General features: G+C 43.4%; 2 protein-coding genes across 3 annotated transcripts; one reads left to right on the top strand and one right to left on the bottom strand.

The window, feature by feature from the left end:
- Positions 1-662: 662 nt before the first annotated feature.
- On the top strand, positions 663-11,637 carry LOC128410094 (glutathione S-transferase-like). The gene is made up of 7 exons (XM_053380826.1): positions 663-859; positions 5,058-5,214; positions 6,786-6,837; positions 7,971-8,103; positions 8,741-8,882; positions 9,396-9,527; positions 10,626-11,637. Exons 2-7 carry the CDS (start codon positions 5,128-5,130, stop codon positions 10,746-10,748), a joined length of 669 nt encoding a protein of 222 aa, XP_053236801.1. The 5' UTR covers positions 663-859; positions 5,058-5,127; the 3' UTR covers positions 10,749-11,637.
- An 8,016-nt stretch (positions 11,638-19,653) lies between these two features.
- TMEM14A (transmembrane protein 14A) lies at positions 19,654-27,556 on the bottom strand. 2 transcript variants are annotated; one of them, XM_053380827.1, is made up of 5 exons: positions 27,375-27,556; positions 24,564-24,649; positions 23,320-23,421; positions 21,973-22,060; positions 19,654-20,439 (listed from the first exon to the last, which is right to left on the bottom strand). In XM_053380827.1, the coding sequence occupies exons 2-5, from the start codon at positions 24,637-24,639 to the stop codon at positions 20,400-20,402; spliced, it is 306 nt and encodes a 101-aa protein (XP_053236802.1). In that variant the 5' UTR covers positions 24,640-24,649; positions 27,375-27,556; the 3' UTR covers positions 19,654-20,399. The 2 variants fall into 2 exon arrangements, with proteins under 2 accessions (XP_053236802.1, XP_053236803.1); XM_053380828.1 differs by lacking the exon at positions 27,375-27,556 and adding an exon at positions 26,647-26,888.
- Positions 27,557-27,889: the final 333 nt, after the last annotated feature.

The raw sequence follows: 27,889 nt of genomic DNA, 5'->3' as shown, positions 1-27,889 counted from the left end.
ACTTTCAACACAAAAAAAGCCTTGGTTATAAGTATAAGGTCTTTTTTCTCCCCTTCCCTTCTTCTCTGAGCAATATTTTTATTTTCCAATCCAATCAAATGACTACCTTGCAAAACAAGTCTTGTCAGTCAGGTTTTCTCACCCACGTAACTGTTTATTACAAATTCAATAGCAATAGGGGAATGGGTGCTGGAAGAGGGAAGCGGTGAGGCATTTTACAATTTATCAGCATATAAGCAGGGCTTTTTTCCCCAGCCAGAACTTGCTAGAACTCAGTTCCAGCATCTCTCAGGTGGGTGCCAACCTCCTTCTAAGAGAACATGGGGAAGTTTATGGTGAGCTCTGGCACCTGTTTTTCTACAAAAATAGCACTGCGTATGAGCATTTCAATTTTTATCTTTTTTACACACATACACACACAGAAACAAACTATAATACACACACACACACACACACACACACACACACACACACACACAAACGGATAACATAGAATGTGTCTGATGAAGTGAACTCTGTCCACAATAAACTAGTCTCCAGAATATTCTCTGTTCAGAGCGGAGCCACGCCTCAGGAATTTTATAGGACTTCTGTACAGCTGAGTCCTGACGCTGCAGAGATTTCCTCCTCCCCGTCTGCAAGGGTGGGCGAGAGAGACTCAAGTGTCAGAAAGTTGTGGGCAACTCAGGCAAAGCTGATTGGATCTGTGCAGCAGGCGTTGTGTTTTTCTCACAGGATAACCCCCCACCCCCGTGCAAATCTTCAGAGAAGGTGGAACAAAAACCAAAACCAAACCAAACAAAGCCTTTTGAAGCTCAGTTTCTTTGCCTAGACCCTGGAAGGGGATTCAGGTTTGGAGGTTAGTACTCGAAAATGTGAAGTGTTTTGCTTTCTGCACTCAGCTATGTGGGAAGTAATTTAAACCAGGGAGAAGTGCAGCAAAGGTGACAGATTTGCATTTTTTTAAAAATCCACTTTAGCAGACATTAGTTGCAGTAGAGATGAGCAAAGGAGAACAAGGGTTTTTCCTTCTTTTTTCGAAAGCAGGACGGTGGGATTTTAAAGCGTGGAGGGAAAGAAAGGAAAGCAGAATGCAGAAACTACAGTACAGTGGGTGGAAGGGAAGTCAAAACAAGAAGCTTGGAAGTAACAGTTCAGGATCAGACGCTGCTTTCCTGCCATGTAAACGAGGGCTGGAGGGGAGGGGAAATGGGGCCAGTAGTTCAGCTGTTTAAAATAAACTTGACATCTGCCAAAGTTTGCATGTTGCTAGCTTGCTGTGCTGGGGAAAGGGGAAAGAGGGATTTTAGAGAGTCGAGAAGTAGAATCTAAAAAGGTGAAAGCAAATGTTAGCAAGAATTAAAACTAGCTGGATAAGCAAATTGGATAGGCAGCTTTGATAGGGGATATATCGTGGCTGGGAAATAACTGAAAAACTTAGACGTTGGATCACCGGAGTTTCTTTTCCTGAGCTGTGAAGGGTGTTGGGAGGGGCAGAGAGGGGGAAAAAGAGGAACAGAGAAGAAGCTGGATAAAGTAAGCAAGGTCCACTATTCTGGGGTTTTGTGGTATGTTGCAGGGAAGAAAGTGAGGCGGGCTTCGCGGAGATTTGATTGGAACAATTTACCAACTGCTACAAGAACAAGCTGACAATAGTAATATGCCAAGAGAGAGGGGGAGCGGTTAGGGATGACTTTTTCCTGGAAACCTTTTGGAGAGTCTCAGATGGCTGCTAGGAGGAGGGGAAACTTTCCTTCCATGACCCTTAAGGAAACCAATTGTTTCAGAAGTTCTATTTGCTGTTTAAAATTTTAATTTCTTTTCAAATTAGGAAGCGTGCAGTTTTCAATTCACACATACATATTACCAAATGGATAGTTCTGTCCAAGCTACAAATCTATGGGGAAAGAATGTGTTCCCTCCCTTTATGTTTTATTTTTTAAAATCCTCTCTTACAAACACCTTTCGGTGTGGTGTAGCGATTGAAGTGTTGGACTAGGACCTGGGAGACAAGAGACCCCTCCAGACTGCTGGTGGTTTTTTGTGGCTGTATTCTGCAGCATGTTCTGACACAATAATAGTGCATTCGGGTTGGGTTTATTCAGCTTGAGTTTGTTCTGCAAGGTTTCCCCAGTGCTCCCACATTATTGCTGTCCAGAGGGGCTATAGTCACCACAAAAGTGGGACAACTGCCCCCCCTGGCTAGCTGTAATAAACTGAGGTGTCTAGACCACTTTCAACAAGAATGGCAAGTGCTCTTTTGAACCCAAAGCAGAAAACACGAAGGACCAAACACATTGAACACACTCAGCCAGCAGGTTGTGGGGAAACGAAAGGGGAATGTATCAAGACAGTATTCTGCATATTCACATTGCAACCCATGCAGTATATATGCACATCTGATATGAGTCAGAGAAGTCAGGTTACAGAACCCAGCTGATTTCGTAAGCGGACACCTCCTTGTTACATAAGTTGGCTCAAACATTTCTAAATGGATTACAAGTCCTGCTGCACAGCAAACGGCAAGAACAACAAAATGCTGAAACTGTAGTGAACCGGGAGGGGTTCAAGATTGAATGAAAGCTGAATGAACAGGCATGCTATATCAAATGACAATCCCTAATTTATAGGGCCTTGGGCACATTTTGCTCCATCTTCCATGTGGCAGCCCTTCAGGTATTTGAAGGGCTCTCAGTCTTCTCTTTTCCAGGCTAAACATACCTAGCTCTCTCAACTGTTCCTCATAAGCAGGCATAGGCAAACTTGGCCCTCCAGATGTTTTGGGACTACAACGCCCATCATCCCCGACCACTGGTCCTGTTAGCTAGGGATGATGGGAGTTGTAGTCCCAAAACATCTGGAGGGCTGAGTTTGCCTATGCCTGCTCATAAGGCTTCCTTTCTAGATCCTGTATCAACTTGTCCACCCTCTTCTGCACACGTTTCAGCTTGTCAATAACCTTCTTAAACTGTGGTGTCCATAACTGGATACAGTACTCCAGGATACAAGGCAGAGGAGAGTAGTACTATTATAGGACATCACGTGACCTTTAAAGGCACAGCTACAGGAGCAAATGGAGGTGTATAAAATTATGATAGACATATATAAAATTATGCATGGTGTAGAGAAAGTGGATAGAGGAGTCACACACACACACACACACACACACTCACACTCATAATGCTGGAACTTGAGGACATTCAATGAAGCTGAAGACTGGGAGAGTTCCAAGCCAGGTCTCCCAGCTGGAAAGGGTCCATAATTAGGGCACAAAGCAGTCCAGGCACTGGACACCCAGCTAGTAATTCAGGCAAGGTCAAGGTCAAGAGACAGTCCAAGGTCAGGTCACACAGAGGCAATAGTTCAGGCAATGTAATAAGCAAAGGTGAGCTCAAGAGGAAGTCCACAGTCTGATCACACAGAGGTAATTCTACCTCCACTGTCATAGGCAGCCTGTTTCTGAATACCAGTTACTGGAAACAATACGAGGGGAGAGTACTTTCCCCCCCCAGGTTCTGCTTGCAAGCTTCTCATAGACATCTGGCTAGCCACTGTAGAACAAGATACTGGCCATTGACTTAATCCAGCAGAACTCTTTTTGTGTTCAGTTCAAAAGTTGGCCGCTCTGGTTGCAACAGCTATCACTATCAAATGGTTCAGGGTACATAAATCCGTACTTAAGGTAAATGGTTAACTTAATTGCAAGGTCATGCTGCAGCATACTAAAATCCAGATTGTATTTAACAGATCATCATCACCATTATTATTTCTTTATTGCATTTATTTACTGCCCTATACCCAGAGGTCTCAGGGCAGTTCATCATCAACTGCAAGCCTCTGAGATCAATTCTGGCCCTCTCCATAGCCAATCCAAAGCTGGAAGAAGGACAGAGAGGGAGCAGCTACAAGAACTTGGGTTGGTGGCATAGTTCACTCTGTGTATCTGACCTGAGAGAAAGATCCAAAATCAACAAAGAAACTGCAGAGAAGCAGAGAGGGTCTGAGATAGCTCAGTGGGTAGAGCACGAGGCTCTAAATCTCAGGGTTGTGGGTTCGAGACTCATGTTGGGCAAAAGATTCTTGCATTTTAGGGGGCTGGACTAGATGATCCTAGTGGTCCCTTCCAATTCTAAGATTCTATGTGTGCTTGTTCAACAGCTCAGTTTTAAGCTACTCAGATCTGCTTAGTCATACATCCCCATTCTATTTCCAAGGCCTGAAAGGTAGATAACTGTATGCTTTGTGCCTTTAACAACTGTATGAGAGGTGGAAATTCAACAGATAAAACTGTCGCCCAGCACAAAGTCAGAGCAGTCTACCTGCTGAATGATGGGAGACGGAATTTAAGTGCATGATCATTAAAAGATGAGCTTAACAATGAGCAGCATGCCTTACCCTTGATGCAATCACACTGAGGCTCTGAGTAGGAAAGACAAGTTTATTAACGGAAATACCGTATTTTTTGCTCTATAAGACTCACTTTTTCTCTCCTAAAAAGTAAGGGGAAATGTGTGTGCGTCTTATGGAGCAAATGCAGGCTGCGCAGCTATACCAGAAGCCAGAACAGCAAGAGGAATCGCTGCTTTCGCTGCGCAGCGATCCCTCTTGCTGTTCTAGCTTCTGGGATTCAGAATATTTTTTTTCTTGTTTTCCTCCTCCAAAAACTAGGTGCGTCTTATGGTCTGGTGCGTCTTATAGAGCGAAAAATACAGTACATGCTTGATAGAAAAGATCCTAGTTCTAGCTAACTAAAGTGGAGGGAGAAAAAGAGCGCCATGCCTGTTCTTTGTTCTCAGCAAGAGAAACATAACAATGTCTCCTCTCTCAAGATAAGAGGGAGCCGTAGGAAATGAGGTCAGCAAGAGTGAGTGCATCAGTCTAGCACCTGAGGAAAGGTCAGCACATGTTAAAGGACAATCTAGGAAGCCATGAGGTTTCCTCTCTATCTTCTTTCTCCCCGTGCAGACCCACCAGCCTCCAATACAAGCGGAGTTGTATCCCAACACTTCCAATGTTCTGTCTGTTTGATCCCCAGTTTTCTGTATCTTCCATTTTAGGACAGTCCATAACATTGTTCTACTGCGAAACCCAGTTGTGCAGTACTTGACAAAGTAGAAGGCTGAAAAGATGGCTGGGAAACCCAAGTTGCACTATGTTCGAGGGAGAGGGAAGATGGAATCTATACGCTGGCTCCTTGCAGCAGCTGGAGTGGAGGTTTGTGTGACCATAAAAATAAAAGGAAGGAGGCAACGCTGGATGAATGAACTAGCAATAGTTAAGATGAATGGCCTCCTTTGCACACACAGCTGAATATATGTGCAATATGTTGTGCTATCAACACAATTCTCTCTGTATGTTTGTGTGTCTGTATACACAAACACATACACTCCTGCTGCAACTCAGGAGAATGTTTTAAGCATCTGATGAAGTGGACTGTAGTCCATGAAAAATTATGCCATACTAAAATTATTATTATTAGTTGTTGTTGTTATTGTTTATATGCCGCTCATCTGACTGGGTTGCCCCAGCCACTCAGTGCAGCTTTAAGATGCCACAAGACTCTGATGTTAATCTAGGGTTTCCATATTTTGAAAAGCAAAAAGGAGGACAGCCTGAGCCACTGCCAGTCCGAGCTGGGGCTGCCGCCACACCCATGCGCCTCTTAGTCCTCAGCTCAGGCTGGCAGCGGCATGTTGGCCCTCCAAAAGAGGACATGTCCAGCTTTCCCCAGACGTATGGCAACCCTAGCTGCATGGAAAATCTCTGTCCCAAGTAATAAAACTATTTGGCTGCCAATTCAGGGGACAGTTGTTTGTTTTCAATCATGCAGCACAATCCTATACATGTTGACTTAAATGGGAATCCCAATGGGTTTGGTGGGCTGTACTCCCAGGCAAGTGAATATAGGTCATCTAATCAGCCATATAGTTCAGAGAAATGCATGCAAACCTGTTATGTATTGAGTTGAATAGGATCCAAAATGCAGCAGTCTGATTGGTCCTAGAACAATAGGATTCAGAATGCAGCAGTCTGATTGGTCCACAGGAGCCACCCAATCCAGCTCCAGGTGGAAGTGAATCTGCAACCTGACTGGCCTACAGGAGAATCCCGGAATTAGCCAATCACGTGGGGCCCGTTGTGTAAATAATGTATATAAAGCAGACATTCTGGGGGAACTTCCATTCTTCCTCACCACTATGAGCTGAATAAAGAGCATGAAATCCACTCTCAACTCCAAATATATTTCAAAAACAGAGAACCTGTGGGTGTATTTTAGAATATATAAAAATTTATTTTTGGCATAATAGAAAATGCTATATGTAAGAGAGAGGGATCACACTCCCCAGCTACAGAGGGAAGGCCAAGACAAATGTGTCTCTGGGAATGCTTCAGAATCTTCAATATGATCTCATTTCAGTGGTTTGGACGGTTTGTCTTTTGAAGTCATTTCAAGCAATAGAATCATATGAATGGTGTGGCACGCTGAAAATAAACATAGGAAAGAAACTCTGCCTTGTATACTGACCAAACACATGATTTCTGCCAAGACAAAGGGGCCCTTTTCATCCCAACCATCCTTTTTGTAATATGAATCAATACGAGGATACAGCAGTGAGGCAGGGGAAAAGGAATTTAATGGCTGTATTGCATTTTGCAGGTTTTCAAAACAGTCCCCCAAGCTCCAGGTGCTTTTAAAGTCAAGGAAAATGACAAGCATCTATTTCTCTCAAGATAATTAGGACATGAAAAGCAAACATGATTCTGTTTGTTCTATTCTGTTTCAGTTTGAAGAACAATTTATTGAAACAAATGAAGACTTGGAAAAATTACGGAAGAGTAAGTCTATGGGTGAAGGTATTCTCTACATGGGACTGATATATTTAAAGAATTAAGGGGGAGCCCCCATTGATTCTTTAAATGAAAACTTCAGAAACCACTTAGTGTTGGGGTCCACATCAGAGTCTACAAATACTGTTATTTTCATGGGTAAAAAAAATATGGTTTGGTTTTTGCTTGCACAGGGAAAACACAAAGGAATTTGGATTTGGGGATGTCATAGAATTTCAACAGAAATGGAAGTGGGAGCAGAAATTGCCAGCTTGGTATATTTGCCCATGTCCAGAATGGAAATCAATCCACTTAATATGACTGGTATTCACTGTTGTTTCTTTCTGTCCGCAAATGATACATAATTGATTATATTTATTTATTTCCCGCCTGTTCTTCAACCTAAGGCCCCAAAGAGGGGGTTGCAATATTAAAACACAACGTTGAAAACAGTTTGAAAGTACTTACAAACACCCCATTTGTGTTGCGTTTACGTCACACCAAAATGAATGGGATGACGTAACGTAACACCAATGTAAGCTATGTAACTAATTCTGTAAGTTACATAATTTTATCACTGTGGGAAAGTAATGGATTGCTGATGAATGATCCTGTGTGAGAGGCAGGGAAAGGAAGATCCCCCCAGTGAGAACTGGGAGGGTCCATCCACTTTTGTGTGAGATAAAGGTTAAGATCCACCTAAAAAGGGCTTTGTATTCTTTCTTTCTTTCTTTCTTTCTTTCTTTCTTTCTTTCTTTCTTTCTTTCCTCTTTGTCCTTTTGTTTTCCTTTTGCTTCCTCTTTTTTATTAGTTTTTTATTGTATTGTATCTCGAAAATTTTCAATAAAAAATCTTTTTAAATCCCATTACAATGGACAGAGAAATGAATGATGAATAGAAACAGTGTATGGAATGAAAACAGGCTGGAATGGAAAACGTCTCTATTTGAATCATACAAACCAATGGGGAGCCACATTTTCCTAAAGAAAGCTGCTCTACCAAGATGTGATCCTTATTTGAGACTGCAATACTTCAGTTTTAGCTTTCAAAGAAGGCAGGCTGAATCAATTTGAAGTACTCGTTTAAACTATCTAAGTTTGTGAGAACTGAATCATTCATCCCCATCTTTTTCTCCTTTAAAGATGGACAGCTCCTGTTTCAGCAAGTGCCCATGGTGGAAATAGATGGGATGAAGATGGTGCAGACGCGAGCTATTCTCAGCTACATCGCAGCAAAGCACAACCTCTACGGGAAGGACCTGAAGGAGAGAGCACTGTACTTATGAACATGTAGAATTCATCCTAGGTTTATTTTTGAATAGAAAGCCAGCTCTTGACAGAAGCTGAAAACACAGAATGTCTGCCCTGAACTGCAAACATGCAATCATCTTTCTGTTTATGCATCTCTATATTCCCAGAGCTATATGTCACAATGTGATTCTTACAAGAACATTTAGACTAAAGCTCCTTGGGGAGGGAAACTGTCCAATAACATGATAATGCCAAACACATCGTGCATCATGCTTGCTAACCTTCCATATGCTAACCTTCCATACATGTGTGGAAGATCCCATCATTCATGCTGGGTTGCAACTGACTGGTTGCACAAATATATGTCCTTCCACAGGGCTGCTGAAATGTATTAGAGCTGGTCATGATTTTTCACCTGCATATAAATTTAGGAATGGTGAAAGTCACATAAGTAATTATATATATATTTCTGTTTGGATAAACAGCATCATTGAATCTGTTTCTATTTTTTATTTACTGTATACATTATATTGTTAATGTATTTCTAATTTTGGGGCGTATAATATGCTGTAATTATATTTCGATTTTCTTGTATTTTGATTGACAGCAACAACAAGAAGAAGAACAAAAAAGAAAGTAACTGTTCTAATGGCTTCTTTCAGGATTGACATGTACGTGGAAGGAACAACTGATCTGATGGGGATGATAATGACGCTCCCTTTCCAGCCCCCTGAGAACAAAGAAAAGCAGACCAGCCTAATTTTTGAGAGGGCCACAACCAGATACTTCCCAGTTTATGAAAAGGTAAGGGATTGTCAGGTAGCAACGTAGAATGTGCAACTAGATCTTAACTGCTGAAGGTGTATGGGGGGAACCATCCATAGCAGTAGCAAAATTCTGCAGCAGCACTTAAATGTGGAATAATAAACCTACAAGTCTACCAACATTTCTTTTTGGACTACAACTCTCCTAATTCCTGACCATTGGCCATGCTGGCTATGGCTGATGGGAGCTGGAGTCCAGCAAATATGTGGTTTCCCACTCCCGATGTCAAGTTCCAATGCTACTGAGCAGAGGATCACAGCAATGAGGTCCTTTCGGTGTTATTCAATGGGATACATGCAGGTGTGTAAAATGTATATTTGAACGAAAAAGCCAAGTGGCTACTCTCATGGGACAGTCCCTGCCTGCCTCTCAGCCTTACATGTCTGAAACACAAAAGAAGCAGAAATAATCCACAAGGAGCCTCTGTTGCCCAGTCTGAGCCAGGGGTCTACAAACCCTCAACACTGACTTATATTTCTTTGTATGCCACAGGTTTTAAAAGATCATGGACAAGATTTCCTTGTTGGTGGGAAGTTCAGCTGGGCAGATGTTCATCTGCTTGAAGCTATTCTGATGGTCGAAGAGATGAAGCCTGATGTTCTTTCTGCGTTTCCTCTGCTGCAAGTGAGTGAACTAGGACATGTTCTGAGAAATGAGATGGAACGGAAACTGTAAGACTGTGTGTATTCACAGAGTGCAAATACAGCAACTGGATAAACTTCAGTCATAGGAGTGTGCCGCACTTAGCATCTATATGATGGTGATTATGGTGGTGTATGAGAGCAAGTCCAAGTGGCCATCTGGGGGATATGTCTTATGTCCTTATGTCAGGCATCTGGAAGTTTCTGTGGAGCAGGCATCTAGACTTCTGCATCTACTTTGCTTGATGGTAAAAGTGCTTCGTCTCCTGGCTAGAATTGCCTTAGTTTGATGCATTACAAGACAACCTGACCAAAAAAGGCCCACCGGATTATAAAGCTGGGGGGGGGGGCTTGTAGAAAGACTATAAAGTTCAGATTTCACATGTGGATTCAACACCATGGGACCACAGATCTTTTTCCATGGATGCATTCTTTCACTGATTTAGACTCATGTGTATAATTATCTCTGAATACTTTTACAATGCTTGTAAAAATATGCCCCTGCTTATTATTAAGCAGATTGGTTGCTTTTCAAAACTCCCATGTCATAATAGTGCTTAAAACTTTATTTCAACCACTCAGAATTTGACAATCAAAGAATTCCATTTTCAGTACAGTCATACCTCTGGATAAATACGCTTCAGGATAAGTATTTTCAGGTTGCGCTCCACAGCGACCCGGAATGAACGGAGCGCGTTACTTCCGGGTTTTGCTGCTTGCATATGCGCAGACGCGCATGCACGGAAGCTGCGAAACGCAACACGCGCATGCGCAGACGTGCTGTTGCGTCTTACTTTCTGTTTGGGATGCGAACGGGGCTCTGGAACAGATCCCGTTCGCATCCCGAGGTACCACTGTACATGTCTAGAAACAACAACAATAATAATGCATGTGGAAACATATAACATTTTCAAAACCCCTGCCCAAAGTTCACAATGATTCAAAAGGAAAATGGAATGGGGAGGGAAGAGGAAAGCAAACATTTGAAGCTAAAGGATGGGGTCTTTTTCTCAAATGTAAGCCCATCTATGTTGGGAAGTTTTTCCTTATTCTTAGAGGAGATTCTTGTTTTTTCATCTAGGCCTTCAAGACAAGAGTAAGCAACATCCCTACAATTAAGAAATTCTTGCAGCCTGGCAGCCAGAGGAAGCCCCCATTTGATGAAAATTATATTGTACAGATCAGGAAGATTTTCAACTTCTGAGCACTTGAGCTACGACAATCACTGCAAACATTGGCCTTATTTTTCTTGATTTATACTGCTTCTCCACATACACCTTCGCTAACTTTTTGTCAGCCACCTTGATATTTTATTACAAATTCTGTGAAAAGTTACTCCCACATCTAACTCAACTTTTAAATCCATTCTGGTAAGGGGCCATGCTTTCAGAAACCTGGCATAATCATGGGTAATAATAATGTCCAAACCAGTTTGGGATAAGAAAATGATGGGGTTATATAGACCCTTCATGCCGCTCAATCCAGACTAAAAGTATGTTCTTTCAGTATTAGCTCAGAGATATAACTTGCTGGTGGCAAAAGTAGTTCAATTACATTAATCAGGATTTATGCTAAACATGTGGGGAGTCTATGATTTTGATGCTTGAGAACCCAGGTAGATCCAAACAAGGTCTTAAAATTGAATTACAACATTTTGCATGAATTTCAGGGCTGTGTGCTAATTTTGAGAAATCAGTTGTTGTGTACTATAATATCAACCCCAACATCCAGTTAGATTTATGCAAATTACTCAGAAGCCTTTTGATTTTTATGCATTCATATACTGAAAAAATTGAATAAAATGTTTAAATTACATTTTTGTCCATTGTTGGAAAACATTGCCAGGGTCAACAAACAACTGGTTATGTGCCACTTAGAATGTCTTCAGATGAGCAGCAGCAGGAGAAATGTAGAAATCATGTCAAAGGCAGTCATATGTACTGTTAGTGATTATTACTATGTTACTAAATTATCCTTTGTCTTCCTTGCCCTACGACACAAATCTATTCAGGCACTGAATTTGTTACTATGTAGTAACTCAATCATTAACAAGGATAATTGCCTTAACAATTAAAATGCATTTCTTTCTTTTCTGTTGAGCTGAATTTATTACGACTGTTTGCTAGCATGCATCTCTCTGTGAAACATGGATTTTAGAAGGAAATCCTACTCATTTCATGTAAGCATGCTTAGATCTCAACCCAGATGGTTTTCCTCCCAACTTTCCATGATCTTACACGCTTCAGTATGTGCTGATCACAGATTTCAGTTCCGACTCCAATTTGGCATTTTAGAAAATGGCCTGTCTCAAGTGCAAAGTGATTTGGAAGCTGCCCAATTCAGCTAGAGAATCAAAGTCCACACTGGAATAGAAAAGCTGTGTTCATCTCCCTTCCACCCACAGTTCAAAGGAAACCTGCAAGTCACAGCCAGCAGAGTCAATTTGGCCAGTGGTCAGAAATGATGAGAATACAAAGCTGTGCAAGGCTCTGGTGAGTGCAGGGGAGTTGAGCTCCATACAAGAAGGGGCAGCCCCTGTGGGAATGTTTAGGGATGGAGGTGAGGATATATTGTCTAAGATATCCTATCCCAACTAGTCTTTACAAGTTCAACAAAATCAGCAGAGTTAACATTCCCCTTTCTTAAACACACACACAGCAGATAGCTTGCTCAGACTCCTTAGAGTCTCTGTAAATATTTCCTGGTATTTCCCCCATTTAATCCTCCCTAAAATAAGTCGCTACACATTCTTCTGTAAAGCATAAAATGTTTACTCACAAGTAATCATCTGTTCACACAAAGGTTCCCAGACGTAAAAGGTTAGGACATAGTTTAAATGTGGTGACTATCTCCTTATGGGAGAAAGCCCCCTTTTTCTTCTCTTGGCCTGGAGCCAAGGGTGCATCTTAGTAGTGCTGTTGTTAAGATGGCATCAATAAAGATGAGAGAGAGAAGATGGTCGCCAGCCTGTGGTTCTGGTTCTTTCTACTTCAGGAGAGGCCACGTCCATCTCAAGTTGTACATAGGAAGTTTCGTCTCAGTCCTGGAAAGCAGGAAGTTCCAGCTGGAGGACTGAGAGAACCTTCATGTCTACTCTACCCATGTTGTGTTTGACTGCACCTGATTCTTACATCTCACAGCCCCATCAATGAGTGCTGCCAAATGAGAAACATTGCCCATGTGCCAGCTTCTGATGGGCACCTCCAAGATCCCTACTCGTCTTTCTTAGGGTTCTTTATATTTGAAGGGCTTGAACTGGTCAGTCCCTTGAATAGAACAGGGAAGCCTAGCCCATGTGGCTGATGGTCAGAGATCATAGAATCATAGAATCATAGAGTTGGAAGAGACCACAAGGGCCATCGAGTCCAACCCCCTGCCAAGCAGGAAACACCATCAGAGCACTCCTGACATATGGTTGTCAAGCCTCTGCTTAAAGACCTCCAAAGAAGGAGACTCCACCACACTCCTGTCGGATTTCAAGCCAGCAGGTCCAGCTTAGTCCAGAGGAATTTGGCCACCCTCCAGGTGCCCGGCTTGAATCCTTATGACCTCCTGTCTGCGACTCCCGGCAAGATCAAGGGAGGTCTCCAATCGGCGATTCTCCTCAACGTGAAGAAGAACACACCACTCCTCCCCCTCCTCCATTCCCGGGGGGGGGGGGGAAAGAGACAGACAGAAATATATTTACATGTCTTTATTCCTGTCTTTCAGCAGTACAGAGAAAACACGTCTGTACCCTCTGATTCACAACTGCAGAGAGAGAAAAACTCCACCCATGTACTTCCAGTACAGGGTCATGTGCCACTCTGAGCTAACATCCGGCGCTCAGAGCTCTGAACAGACTGTCCCTGGTTCCCACGGTACAATCCAATAACATCAGCTTCCTGTTTACCATTCCAGCCATCTGGAGCTCGCTTCTGCATTGCTCCTTTTTCGTAACATCCTCCCCCAAAAGAATCAATGCGTGTTGCAGCAAGCAAAGCGTGATCCAGAGAAGAAAACAAACAGTTGTTATACACATAACACTCCCCTGTTGTTTCAGTTCCACCCTTGGAACTCCCCGCCACTGGTTTCCCCAGTGTACCTCTCTGGTTGTCTGGTTTCCAAGGAATGAGTGCATCTGCATTACCTTGGCTAGCAACTCTCTGTTGTGTCTTTGTCTCTGACTTAGACACAGCTCCAACCTGTCCTTGGTTGTTTACAACAGCAACACATGCAACAGCTAAATTAGCAAACTCTTTTGAGTACCTCTTGGGTGGTTGACCCTTTGTAACTCTCTCAGACCTACGTATGAGGTGCTGATCCTCTCTGCTCACTGGTCCAGTCTCAGGACTCTTTGGAGAACCAGTTCCAATGGTAAACAGTGGTTCATCCTTCAGTTGTGAAGGCCTATCCATTGTGTGAGACTTCCTCTCAATGACTGTGACAACTGAGCTCTCCGAGCTATCAGTTTCATCACTCTCAGTACAGCTGTAATCAGTAAAATCATCATCATCTGAATCGTCCTCAGTGGGAAATGTGTGTACTATCACTCTCTCCTGTTCAGGAGCACTCTCTAGAAATTTTGTGAGAATCACCTGACCAGATTCAGACAAAATTACTCTGTAGAGACCCTTTTCATACCCCACAAAAATGCCTCTGGCATTCTTTACTCCACCTGGAGCTTCTGTTCTCACATGAGACCCAAAAACCTTGAAATGGGCAACAGAAGGTTTTCTGTGGAACAGTTTCTCAAAAGGAGAACTTCCCAACTCTTTTGAAACCTTTCTCACTTTCGTATAACAATACGACATCAGAGACTCGGCCCAGTACTCATGTGGCAAATGTGAACTAAGCAATTGCGCTTCCATCCCCTTTTGCAATTCTCTGTTCACACGTACACAGACACCCCTGTTCCACGCTTCCGCTGAAACAGCAATCTTGTGTCTTATCCCCTTCTTCTGCAGGAACCGCTGGAAATCCTGTAAAAGAAAAATCTGCTTCTCATCTGTGAATAGACAATCAATGTTAGCATCATGCATACTCTTAACTTTGTCACAAAACTCCTGAAACCTCTCTAAGGCTTCCTGTGGCTTTCTCAACACATAAACCCAGACATAGTTAGAGAAATGATCCACACACACAGACCGTTGGCCTGTTTCACAGCGAAGCTTTGCTTCTTAAACGTTGAAAAGAGTTCTCTGTGTGGGGACATATGAAAAGTACATCCAGTGTCAATTACAAACGCGTTCCTAACATCTGGCGTGGTTCCTTTCGCCATCAAAGCCTTTGCAGGTTTCACCGAAGTCTTGGTATGACCTTTGCCTGATGCCTCAGGCTTTGCTGAGCGGCCCTTCGCTCCTTTTGGCTGACGTGGCTTCTTGCAGTTCCGCTGAAGATGCCCAGCCTGTCCACAATTGTAACACTGGACAACGTTCAAAGCTACAGCTTCCTCTCCAGTAGCTTCATCGGTGGGGGAATTAGAACTCCGTTCCTCCCTCCCCCTGTGCTTTACTTCCAGTGCAGCATGCCGGCTGTGTTCATCTAGAACCACGGCACTCAGGGGAGGTGGACAAGGTAACGCTCCCCCCTTCCTGGCATCCATGCTGAAACCAAGTCTGTGCTTTCTCTCTCAAGCCTGCTTTCACTTTCAAGCCAGTAAAACCCAAAAGTCTTTAGGCTTGTTTACTGCTTTCACTGGCAGGCAAACCTTTGGGCTTATTTTCAAAACCCTTGCACAGCTGCGCAGATATCATAACAATTCGACTTCCCAGGCTCTTTTTGAGCCATTCAGTAACTTTACAAGTACTGTGCGGCCGTTGCCTAGCAACCTGCTCAAGACGGGAATCCTTATCTCACCACAGGAATTCCTGGTATGCAAGCTTGCCCTCAGAGCTTGTTTTTCTTAAAATGCAGCTCTTTCGTGAACAGAGAATAATCCTTTCTGTGTTCACTCTCTTTTGCCCAAAATGCAGCCTACCTTTTAGCTCCGTTGCCTTTCGGTGTCCAGCTGTCTGTTCAGCTTTCTGGCTGCAGGCAGACGCTTTCTTTATCTCCTTAGGTGCAGAGGATGGCAACGATTCATCGACCTCTCACCTCTCATGCAGATTCTCATGGATCTTTTATCCATCGGCGATTGCTTCCAGATGTAACCTCTGCTACCAGATGTCGGATTTCAAGCCAGCAGGTCCAGCTTAGTCCAGAGGAATTTGGCCACCCTCCAGGTGCCCGGCTTGAATCCTTATGACCTCCTGTCTGCGACTCCCGGCAAGATCAAGGGAGGTCTCCAATCGGCGATTCTCCTCAACGTGAAGAAGAACACACCACTCCTCCCCCTCCTCCATTCCCAGGGGGGGCGGGAAGAGACAGACAGAAATATATTTACATGTCTTTATTCCTGTCTTTCAGCAGTACAGAGAAAACACGTCTGTACCCTCTGATTCACAACTGCAGAGAGAGAAAAACTCCACCCATGTACTTCCAGTACAGGGTCATGTGCCACTCTGAGCTAACATCCGGCGCTCAGAGCTCTGAACAGACTGTCCCTGGTTCCCACGGTACAATCCAATAACATCAGCTTCCTGTTTACCATTCCAGCCATCTGGAGCTCGCTTCTGCATTGCTCCTTTTTCGTAACAACTCCTTGGCAGCAAATTCCACTGTCAAACAGCTCTTACTGTCAGGAAGATGTTAAGAGCTGATGTACAGAGAGCCACAGGTTCCCCAGCCCCCCAAAACAGAGGACTATTCTCAGCAATGGGTACATGACCACCACTCACCTCTCTGCAAAAAGGGCCTGAGGACGAGTGTTACACTTGTGATGCAAAACTTTCACGTCTCCCATGCCTTTAAAAGTTTTAATCGGTAGATTTGCCTTAGAAGTAGAATATTGTAAAGAAAAGTGCTTTCTTTTTGTCCCACATTTATTTGTTTTCCAAAGTTGCCATGGGCACTTAACAAGGAACTAATCTGTTTAAAACAACAGTATTATACCAGGGTAAGCAGTCACTGAGCCACTCCTTGGGTTTGTTTTTCACCCTCCAGCCAAATAGATGATACAGTATGAGAACTGGAATATTCACAAAGCAAATGATTACTGCTCTGATCATTTCAGAGAAGTACTATATTAATCCCTGAATATACTTCAGAGAAGTACTATATTAATCCCTGAATATACTTGCTTTAGACTACTAAACTAGAGAATCCCAATTCTCAGCCTTGTTAATTTGTCAGCCTTGTGTCATCAAACAAGACTGGGCCTGCATTTAACCTGTGTTTATCCTTTCCCCCACTTACCCAGAGCATTAGGAGGTTCCAATTTATGCTGCTTCTTTATCTTGGTAGCTCCCCAGGGTTTACTGTTTAAAGGGGTGAAAGAATTCTGTGAATTCTAACCAGCATTTCAAAGGGTAATGAAACATGCCGAAATTCAATCTCAGTTTGAAAACTCTATCCTGGAATTACCTCAGCCACTCAGCCAGAGTTGGCAACCTTACACATGACCTACAATAATACTGTCGGCTTGGAATGTTTGAGTAGGTTGCACACTTTATAAATACAAGAAATAAAAGTATTGATGTGTGATTTCTGTGCCTATGGCCCTCCAGAAGTTGTCAGACTGTAACGCCCCTCATCTCTGTTCATTGGCCATGCTGGATGGGGGTTGATAGTATTTGGAGTCTGACAACATGTGGAAGGCCACAGGCTTCGCACCCCGATTTAGAGCCATAAATCTTCCTATTGGGAGTTTGGCACATGGCTTAATAGGACCACATGAGCTAACTCCACCTGCAGCACGGACATGTTCCATGGACATGCTCCCCGCCATGTGTGCATTCAGTATAATGCATGGAATACGCCTGCTTATATTATTAAATATGTGGCCTTCAACAGCTGCAAAATTCACTATGAAGTAATGGAAAACTGTAGCTGCTGAAGTTCTGTCTGTGGGAAAATGACTGGGTGCTCTGCCAGACTTTGGTGGCTGACCCTATCTATAGTTCTAGTTACAGGTAGGTAGCCATGTTGGTCTGCCGTAGTCGAAACAAAATAAAAAAATTCCTTCCAGTAGCACCTTAGAGACCAACTAAGTTTGTTATTGGTGTGAGTATTTGTGTGCATGCACACTGTGTATCTGAAGAAGTGTGCATGCACACGAAAGCTCATACCAATAACAAACTTAGTTGGTCTCTAAGGTGCTACTGGAAGGAATTTTTTTACTTTGTTTTCACCCTATCCAGTTAGTTTGTTGTCTTTTTTAAAAAAAGTTGCAAAACTCACTGCATGAATTAATTATCAACTTTTCTGGCCTTGGAGATACAATGAGTACAACTCAGCAGTTTAATAGCTGGTTTAAAATTAAGCTGTTGAACAAATGCAGAAAGGACTGTCTTACTGTTGTTTATTGATTCTGGAGATTAATCTGGGGGCACTTACACACACAAGAGAGAGAGAGTGAGAGAGAGAAAGAGGAAGAGAGAGAGAGAGAGAGCGAGAGAGCGAGAGAGAAAGAAACAGGCAAAGCTCATGTCTGGTGACCACTATAAATAGCTCTGTGTGTCATTGTGCCACTGTAAATTGTCATGCCGACGTAGTGAACATGGGAGGTAAATAGCATTTAGATGACTGAGCCTCCTCAGGCAGCCTTCCTATACTTATCAGGAGCAAGTCCCATTGAACCCAATGGGCTTCTGACCAAGTAGAGTGAAGAAATTAACATGCTCCGCCATTTTGTGTTTAGATGCTACAAAACGGTTGCATTTGGTTTCAGAGGCCTGCGCTGCACAGTCTGGGCAAAGGTTCACAGAATGTTAAAGGGACACAGGGGGACATTTTGCGGGGGGGGGCACCAAATGATCAGCCTAGCAACCTGGCACTTATGTAACCAAGTGTCTGACTGGGTGAAAGGTTGGGATGATTGTGCGGGTGGGGGGAGGAGGGAGAGAATGAACATAGTGTGTCTAAGTCAAGCAAGAAAACAGGGTGGTTAATTGTTAAAGAAACACAAGAGGGAAAGGAATTGCACAATTCCTTTCAGATCTTAATCTGAGTACTGTATAGGTGTTTGGACTGCAGAATTAAGTTTCGCCCTGGAGCAGAAATTTAGCTGCGACACTGGACAGTGTTGGAGAGAATAATATGTCTCCCTGTTGCTCTGAGGTCAGCAGTTGCAGCAGAGCAAAATCAGGATTGGGCTCATGACAAACAGGGAGAAGGGAGTTAAGGCTTCATCTCATGTTGAAAGAAGGAAGCATCTTTTGGCAGGAAGCATCATGCAGGAAGCATCTTTTGGCAGGTGGCAGTGGGTTTCCATCAAGACTCAGCAGAGGGAATGGGTTAGCCTTCTCTTCCAGTGTGCCATGGACCTGATCCCTCCACATGGTATTATTTTTTCATAAAAATTAAACGAAATATGTGAAATGCATATATGGTACTTAGGGCAAACTGTATGCCAGACTTGGGAATCACAAGTGAGTAGAGTGCTTGCACTCAGTTCCTGTTTTGGGGGTTTGAATAGGCATTTGGCTGATTACTGTGACAACGGGATGATGAACTGGTGAGGATTTTGGCCTGATTCTGAACTCTTCCAAAGTTCACCTTAAAAATCCCGAGTGGTGACAATACAACATTTGAAGGACACAGAACATAAGTCACACCAAGTAGTAACGCGGGTGGCACTGTGGTCCAAACCACTGAGCCTCTTGGGCTTGGCGATTGGAAGGTCAGTGGTTCGAATCCACACGACGGGGTGAGCTCCTGTTGCTCTGTCCCAGCTCCTGCCAACCTAGCAGTTCGAAAGCATACTAGTGCGAGTAGATAAATAGGTACCGCTGTGGCACGAAGGAAAACAGTTTTTCTGTGTGCTCTGGTTTCCGTCAGTGCCCCATTGCACCAGAAGTGGTTTAGTCATGCTGGTCACATGACTCGGAAAGCTGTCTGTGGACAAACGTCGGCTCCCTCGTCCTGAAAGTGAGATGAGCGTCGCAACCCCATCATCGCCTTTGACTGGACTTAACCTTTTTACCTTTACCTAGTAGTAACATCACAAAAGCTTCTGGTTATTTATACCTCATCATCCTAAGAATTCAAGAAGTTTTTCAATGTCAGCAGTTAAGACAAGAGAACATGCCTTCAATATATTAAACTTCTTTATTTCAGTTTTGGCAGTTTCTATATTCTGGATTTCTGGACGGAAACAAAGCTTTCCTGTGTTTCGGCAATAAAAAATGTTTTTAGTTCTATATGCATCACATATGTCTATTAATCAGGGAGCTTCAGTACAACATAAGAAGATCCATATAATGAAAATTGTTATGTATGCATGTTTGCAATGCTCTGTTTCATGTTTTGTAAATCTCCATGTCTGCAAAATTGTCATTCAGGGCTGCAGATGAATTTCAAAGCATATGCCACAGAGCAGGAGTCTGAGTTTCAATGCTCTTGTGATTCCTATTATTTCTGATGGTGTACTTCTTACTGTTAAGAGTAAGGCATCACTGAAATCTCATTGCTCCACAAAAAGTAAAAAAAATAACTAGGATCGTCATTAAAGAACAAGTCAATCACTTGTCTAAACAAGAACATAGATGTCAACAAAAATTACGAACAATCGTATGCATTTCTAATCAGAAATAAATGCCATTGAGGTCAATAGCTCCCAGGGGTATAGGACCACAGCCCAAGAAAATGCTACTTAGAGAAAACACTAAAGAATGTAGCCCCAAATCCAAAAAAAAAAAAGGAACACTGCCTTTTGTGCAGTAGTCATTAAACCCAAAAGTGCTTGATCTTCCTACATATACATTGAAAAATACAAAGGAATTGTTGCTTGTTCATGTAAAATTATACAAATGCTGTTTCTTCCTGCTTTGGTCTCTCATACCAGGTGGAGAACAAGCTTCAAGATCATCAGAAGGCTATGTTTAAAAGAGAGAGAGAGAGAGTGAAATTAGCAAGCATGCTGCCAGTTGAGACGTGAAAAATACATTTCCATATCTAGGACTATGTGTACTCTAATCTTTTTTTAAAAAACAAAACCCTACACCAAGGTAACCCAAAGTCCCTGCTCAGAAAACCTGAATTCTGTGAACTGCACAAACTATGCAAATGTTATTCATTTGGTTATTTAGTTAGTGCATTTAGTTATTCTTCAAATCATAGAGATAAGCAAAAAAAAGGCTGGCCAAAACTGCCCCCTACCCCTCTCTCCAGTTTTACAAGGCACTGAAGATGTTCTGTCTCTTTCTATCTCTTAAATTTTCTGTTTTACAATTTAGAATACTCATTTAAACAACCTTAAAATATCAAAGACTTCCGTTCTTCTCTTTCCATGGTTCATTTTGCCTATTATAAATCCCTGCATATTTTACATGAACTAAACTATTCAGTATTCCATTAAAGTATTACATCCTTCAAAACTTATTTACACTGTTGAATTTATCTTAATGCTGCCCACGTTTTCGAGCGCACACAATTTTCCCCCAAATATTCAATAAAATTTTTCCAATCTTCTTGAAACATTTGTTCTTCTTGTTCTCTTATTCTATATGTTAGGTCTGCAAGCTGCGCACATTCCACCAGTTTAAGTTGCCATTCCTCTTTATTTGGGAACTCGCTCGTTTTCCATTTTGGGGCTAACAAAACACGGGCAGCAGCAGTGGCATACTGGGAATTTCTGTCTGGATTATCCCCAACAAAAAGGATTCTGGTGTGTGTGGGGTTTTTTTTGGGAAAAGTACTTTTAACCTTTCCCCACAATTCATGATGGATTATTTCCCAATACTCTTTGACCACATATGAAAGAACATTCCCTCAGTCTACTGATGATGTACTCTCAATCCTAGCTTTCTACTTTTAAAACACAAGAAACTTGCTTGTTTGTTTTAAAGGTCAGGAAACTATATCTCCAATATAAAATCTATATTGGAAACTGTATCTCCAATATAAAAGCATGTACCTCAGTGTAGCTGCAAAATCACAGAACACACAGAATTTGGTCTCAGAAAACTATGAAATGCTGTGGTTTGCAACCAGCAAGAGGCAAACTTTCCCCAGTATCCTGCTGCTCCCTGAAGCCAGCTCCGAAGGGAACAGTGTGGAAGGAAAAGTGCTTGCGGAGGAAAAGTTGGGATCAACTCAAATCGCCTCCTGTTCTTCCGGCAAGAGTTTCTGCCATGACCTCACAGATAGACCCTTTCTGCTTGTGTAAGGGACAGTCTGGATGCAACTGCCACAACTTTTGTCACCTAAAAACTAGTTCTATAATCAAGAGACAGATTCGCAACCAGCAGCTCTCTGACCGTGGTTTAAAGTTGTGTGCAATACAATCCTATGCTTACTTACTCTGAAGTAAGTCCCCCAGTGTTCAAGGATGCTTACTCTCTCAAGTATGTGCTGACTGGAGTGCAGCTGAGTAAAAAAGGGGACTCTCTCTCTCTTTATTTACCTACCTGAGGCCTGCTATGATTCCAGCTGGCATTAGCTTCTTGGTCCTCTTAAACCTCACTCCCATTACAACTGTCAGGAGGAAAGCTGTGACTGCAAATATACATACAAGCATTAGTTTATTATTAATTCTATGGGTTTTTAAATGCTGCCTTTCAACCATGTTTCCAGGGTAGTTCACAACAACAAAACGTAACAACAACAGGGCGTGCTCAGTGACCAAGGATGATGGAAGTTGTGGTCCCAAAGATCTTGAGGGTACCAGACTGCTCTATCCTCATGATGCACAGCTCTGCAAGGCTCAGGTGAGTGCTATGCAGGGTGGATAAAAATCAAAGTTTTTCTTAATTAAAAAAATCAGATTTTTTAATTTAAATTGGATTTTTAAAAATTTAAATTGGAAATAAAAAATTTAAATTGGATTTTTAAAATAAAATGCTTTTGGAGGAAAAATCTTTCTAAAGATAGTTTTCTATTTAAGTTACATTATAGTCCAAAGGCTATCCATCAGGAAATAAGGATTTGTTTTAAGTTTTTCATGTGTGCTAAAACTCAGTCTGAGGTTTGTTTGTTTTTTCAAAAAATGTTTAACCACATCAGTTAACAAACATGGATAAATATGCTATAATATGAGTGTTTTAGTTAAATAAATTGTTTAAATTGTTCTTAAGGAAATGATTGTTTTTCTCCTTCCAATAAAGTACAGCAGAAAAGTTGTCCAAATACAAACAGTTAACTTATCAAACCTCACAATAATTTCATAATTATCTGTCTATGTATAACCAAATCAGTAATTTTTGATATAACTGTAAAAACTACTCTGAAAATTAATTATTCCAAAAATGAAACCTTCATCTGGTTGTAAATATTAAGATTATACCGGCAAGAATGAGCCTTTCTGTAAAAAAAATGATTTAAATCTTACTGACTAGTGATTTAAATCATGATTTAAATCGTGATTTAAACTGATCTGATTTAAATCAAATCCACCCTGGTACTATGTAAATAGATTATAGCTCTGCACATGGAAGAGCTGAACCATCGATTAGTGTTGCCAAATGTGAAACATTTCCTAACATTAAAGAAAACATGGGAGCTGCTTTCATCTCAGCCTATTACATTTACTCACTGGAAGTCCAAATGCCCCCTGGAGCCAAATGAAGCAGTTAAAACTGGAGGTGACTGACTATTTTGAGTCAATACCTGCAGCTGTTACAAAGGTACTTCCCATTTTACAGCTATCTGTTTTCAGTTTATGATCATTTGTTTTAGGATGACTACGTTCAAAGCAAGATTTCAATTTCTTGTTAAACTTGCTGTGCACTGCCTTTTCCAGAAAGCAGGATACTTACACAACGATATCTTTATATCTCTGGGGTCGTGAGTTACCCAATATGCGCCATAAGCAGCCATCAAGCCGAAGAACAGGCCAGCCACCAAGGAGATTTTACTGCCTGTAACAATGATATCACAATAGATCAAGCTTAGAGGGAAAAAAGGAAATATGCAAAAAACTGAAAAAGAAACGGAAATGCTTCTACAATGTCTTTTTGAAATATGACGGTCACCTTTTGGTAAACTTAAAATACATTTACAGTTGTACCTCTGGATACGAACAGGATCCGTTCCGGAGCCCCGTTCACATCCTGAAGCGAATGCAACCCGCGTCTGCACGGATCACCATTCGCCGCTTCCGCGCATCTGCGTGATGTCATTTTGAGCGTCTGCGCATGTGTGAGCGGCGAAACCTGGAAGTAACAGGTTTCGTTACTTCTGGGTCGCCGCAGAGCGCAACCCGAAAACGCTCAACACGAAGCTATTTCAACCCGAGGTATGACTGTATTTAAAATGTATCTGACCAGACCAGATTTAAGATTTTATTCTGATCTGGTTGAAATCTGAAAGGCTTTATGGATTTCAGTCTTGAAACCAGTTTTGTGCAAAAGTGCTATGTATGTATGTGAGAGAGAAAATAAATATACAAGATAAATTCAAAGACATCTTAAAAAAAAAACTTTAAAAGAAGGAGCACTTTTGGTAGGAGAGAACGCTCACGTTTTAATTTAGTTTCTTTTTATAGTGAAGTGAAAAGCAAGCTGTCTGGCTGAGGTTCAGCAGAACCTCAAAATCTGGTGGGGTGCCCGCCAAGTTGGATTCCATAAGTATCTTAACTAACTAGATTTTTGGCCTTACCTGAAGACTAAATCAGAATTATTAAATGACTAGGCTCGTCTCACATCAAACACTCTGGTAAAGTATAGACAGAAAATGAGCTTTTGTATCATGATGGCACTGAGGGGAGTAACCCCCTCTCCTCCAGCCCTACATATTTATTTATTTAGTCATTTAATAAATAACAACAACAACAATTTATTATTTATACCCTGCCCATCTGGCTGGGTTTCTCCAGCCACTCTGGGCAGCTCCCAACAGAATATTAAAAAGATGATAAAACATCAAACATTAAAATCTTCCCTAAACGGGAAACTGAAGTGTTTCACATGATTCTTTCTACACCACTGGAATGTGATCCAAGGAGAAGTGGGAAAGAAGACTCCATTTTTGTGTGTGTGTATTCTACAATTCCAGTGTTTACCTTTGCGAATATATCCTGCAGCACCTCCGAGAGCCACAACCGCAGCATAACCAAAGCCAATCCAGTCCACACTCATGATGAAAAATCTATAGGGCAGAAAACCAAGTTACCAGTGAGAATATAGAAAAACTCAGGGAAAGAGGGGGAAAGAGAGTTATGAACACCCAACAATTAAAGGAAAACACATTCCTGGACATGGCGGTCAGCTCTGTCCACCCAGCAAACCAATATGCACCCATGGTCAGGTCTGCAAACTGGAGGATTAGAAGAAATCCTGTCTTTCATTCAAGCTGTCTTAAGATACCAGTCTCCATATTACAAATACCAGAGACAAAGTGAGTTTTCGAGCTCTACAGCTAGACTGGTTGACTGGGAGTGGCCGAGACCATATAACACTGGTCCTGAAAGACCTACATTGGCTCCCAATACATTTCCGAGCACAATTCAAAGTGTTGGTGCTGACCTTTAAAGCCCTAAATGGCCTCGGCTCAGTATACCTGAAGGAGCGTCTCCACCCCCATTGTTCAGCTGAGGTCCAGCTCAGAGGACCTTCTGGCAGTTCCCTCCCTGTGAGAAGTGAGGTTACAGAGAACCAGGTAGAGGGCCTTCTCGGTAGTGGCACCCGCCCTGTGGAACCCCCTCCCATCAGATGTCAAGGAAATAAACAATTATCTGACTTTTAGAAGACATCTGAAGGCAGCCCTGTTTAGGGAAGTTTTTAATGTTTGATGTTTTATCATGTTTTTAATATTCTGTTGAGAGCTGCCCGGAAACCCAGCCAGATGGGCGGGGTATGTATGTATGTATGAATGAATGAATGAATAAAAACAGTATGGTGCAGTCTGCCCTGTCCTGCCACTGTACTCAAAACTGCTCACCACATGGTAACAGCAGCCTCCACATGGCAGGTGTTAAGGGGCAAACTAGCTCTTAGTGGAGACGGATTGGGGGGGGGCAGGACTGGTTTGTCAGCACTGGGGGGTGCTGAGCTGAGAGGGCGCCACTGGGGACACTGCAACAATGGCAAACAACGGAACGCGAGAGCCAGGAGAGGGCACCGAATTTCAGCGCCGCTGAAATATAAAAGCCCAAATTCCGCCACCGCTCTTAGCTAATTCTAAAGTACCTTGGCCCTTTATCCCAAACTGCTCTCCAGAGCATAATAAACCTAACCACTTTCCCTACAAATCATGGAGAATTTGCAGTTTTTCCAGGCTACGCAATGGCCACCTAACATTCTTCAAAAGTCTAACCTGGAGGTCCTGGAGGTCAACCTCCTACCTAGCAATTTAACTTCTGAAACTTTTTTTACTGTTTCCCAGGGCCAATTTTTTTTTTGTTATTTACTTTTTCAGTTTGCCCTTGGATGCAAGCTTCCCTCCCAAAATGACCAGAACGGGGAGCCCTGTTGCAGAATCCAATTGTAAGACTACAACTCCCATCACCCCTAGAGCTAGCGGGACCAGGGGCCAGGGACGATGAGAGTTGTAGTCAAAGAATCATGGAATTTGATCCAAGCCTCTGCAGTGAAGGAACTTCAGCTAAAACATCCATTACTGATGGCCATCCAGCATGGGCGTAGCCAGGATCTATAACGTTGGGCTGTGTGGCAGAACTGAGCTATCTGCAATGCGATTTGTCAGTTAGCGGGTGGCACTGTGGGTTAAACCACAGAGCCTAGGACTTGCTGATCAGAAGGTTAGCAGTTTGAATCCCCGCGACAGGGTGAGCTCCCGTTGCTCGGTCCCTGCTCCTGCCAACCTAGCAGTTCAAAAGCACATCAAAGTGCAAGTAGATAAATAAGTACTGCTCCAGCGGGAAGGTAAACAGCATTTCCGTGAGCTGCTCTGGTTTGCCAGAAGCGCCTTAGTCATGCTGGCCACATGACCCGGAAGCTGTATGTCGGCTCCCTCGGCCAATAGAGCACTGCAACCCCAGAGTTGGCCACGACTGGACCTAATGGTCAGGGATCCCTTTACCTTTACTATTTTTTTTTTTTATTTAGGGGGCGGAGCAGCTTCCCTCCCCTCCCCCAATGCCGTCCAACCTCTGCTCAAAAATCTCCTCTGGATGGAGAACCCACCACGTTTGGAGGGAGCCTGTTCCATCTGCGGACCCAAGGCTGAGAAAGGCTGCTCTGGACTCAGGATGGCTTTGCGCAGCATCAGCAGGAAGATAACCCGCACATGTGACACCTCTTGCAAAACGCGACCCTCGCCGATCTTCTGAGCGCGTGCAAAAGTTTCAGTTTGGAAAACACGGGCGGCGCGCCTGCCATGTTTGACCACCAGCTGAGAGGCATTATCTGGGCGCGCCGGGCCTCTCTCTCGCCCTCGCCCCCCCAGCCCAGGTTTTCACCCCCAAATCCTGCAAGTTTCCCTTTGCTCTTTCCGCATATCCCCGGTGGCGGGGGCGAGGCACCTCCCTTTTGCCCTGCAAAGAGTTCACGCGAAAACGACACCCGGAGCAGCAACAGGGAGTGGGAGGCACCCGAGGAAGTGACGGCTCTGCAAGGCCCTCGGCCTTGGCCGGGCTTGTCAATCGCGGCCCGGCGGGCTGCCATAGGCCAGGCGAGGCTATTGCACCGGAGAAGGGGAAGGAGGGAGCTCCAGCCCGGGCTGGCGCGCTCTGCTGTCAGTCCGGTGCACAGTGCGGGGCATGCAAAGGCGGCTGTTGCTGCTGCTGCTGCTGCCGCCACCTGGCCCTCTCCCTCCCATGCCCCCATCTCCCTGGGGGGCGCATAGCAAGCCTCTGTCCCGCGCGGCCTCCTTTCACCCGCTGCCCACCTCCTTTCTCCCGCTGCCCACCTACCTAGCTTCGCAGTGCGGGCAGCGCCTTCCTCGCCTTCGGGATCCGCCTCCGTCTCCATCCGCATCTTTGCGCTCTCTTGCGCGCCTCCTACCGGCGCAGAGTGAGAGGGAGGCTTCGTGGGTGGGTGTGCCTTCGCGGGCCTCTTTGCAAGGTAGCGACGGCCCTCGGAGGTGCGGGTTTGCGATGGGGTGTGGGGTAGGGTGGGCGTAATTCCAAGACCTTTCCTAGTACGTCCTCTTTATTTTCTTGCCCGGGTTTTTTGCTCCTTTGACCGAGGCCGGAGCGTTTCAAGGCAAGGCAACAGTGCCACCGCGTGGGTGAAAGTAGAAAGCGAAAGTGCCAAGTCTAAAAGGAGGTGGTTCTAAAGAAGTCAGTTTAAAGAAGTCAGTGTAAACTTGCAGCCTTTCTCAACCTGTGGGTCCCCAGATGTTGTTGAACTACAACTCCCATCACCCCTAGCTAGCAAGGCCAGAGTTAAGGGATGATGGGAGTTCAACATCATCTGGGTACCCACA

This window comes from Podarcis raffonei, chromosome 3 (assembly GCF_027172205.1).
Source record: "Podarcis raffonei isolate rPodRaf1 chromosome 3, rPodRaf1.pri, whole genome shotgun sequence".
Taxonomy (NCBI): domain Eukaryota; kingdom Metazoa; phylum Chordata; class Lepidosauria; order Squamata; family Lacertidae; genus Podarcis; species Podarcis raffonei.
Note: the sequence above shows the minus strand (reverse complement) of the source record. Positions and strands in the feature narration are given on the sequence as shown.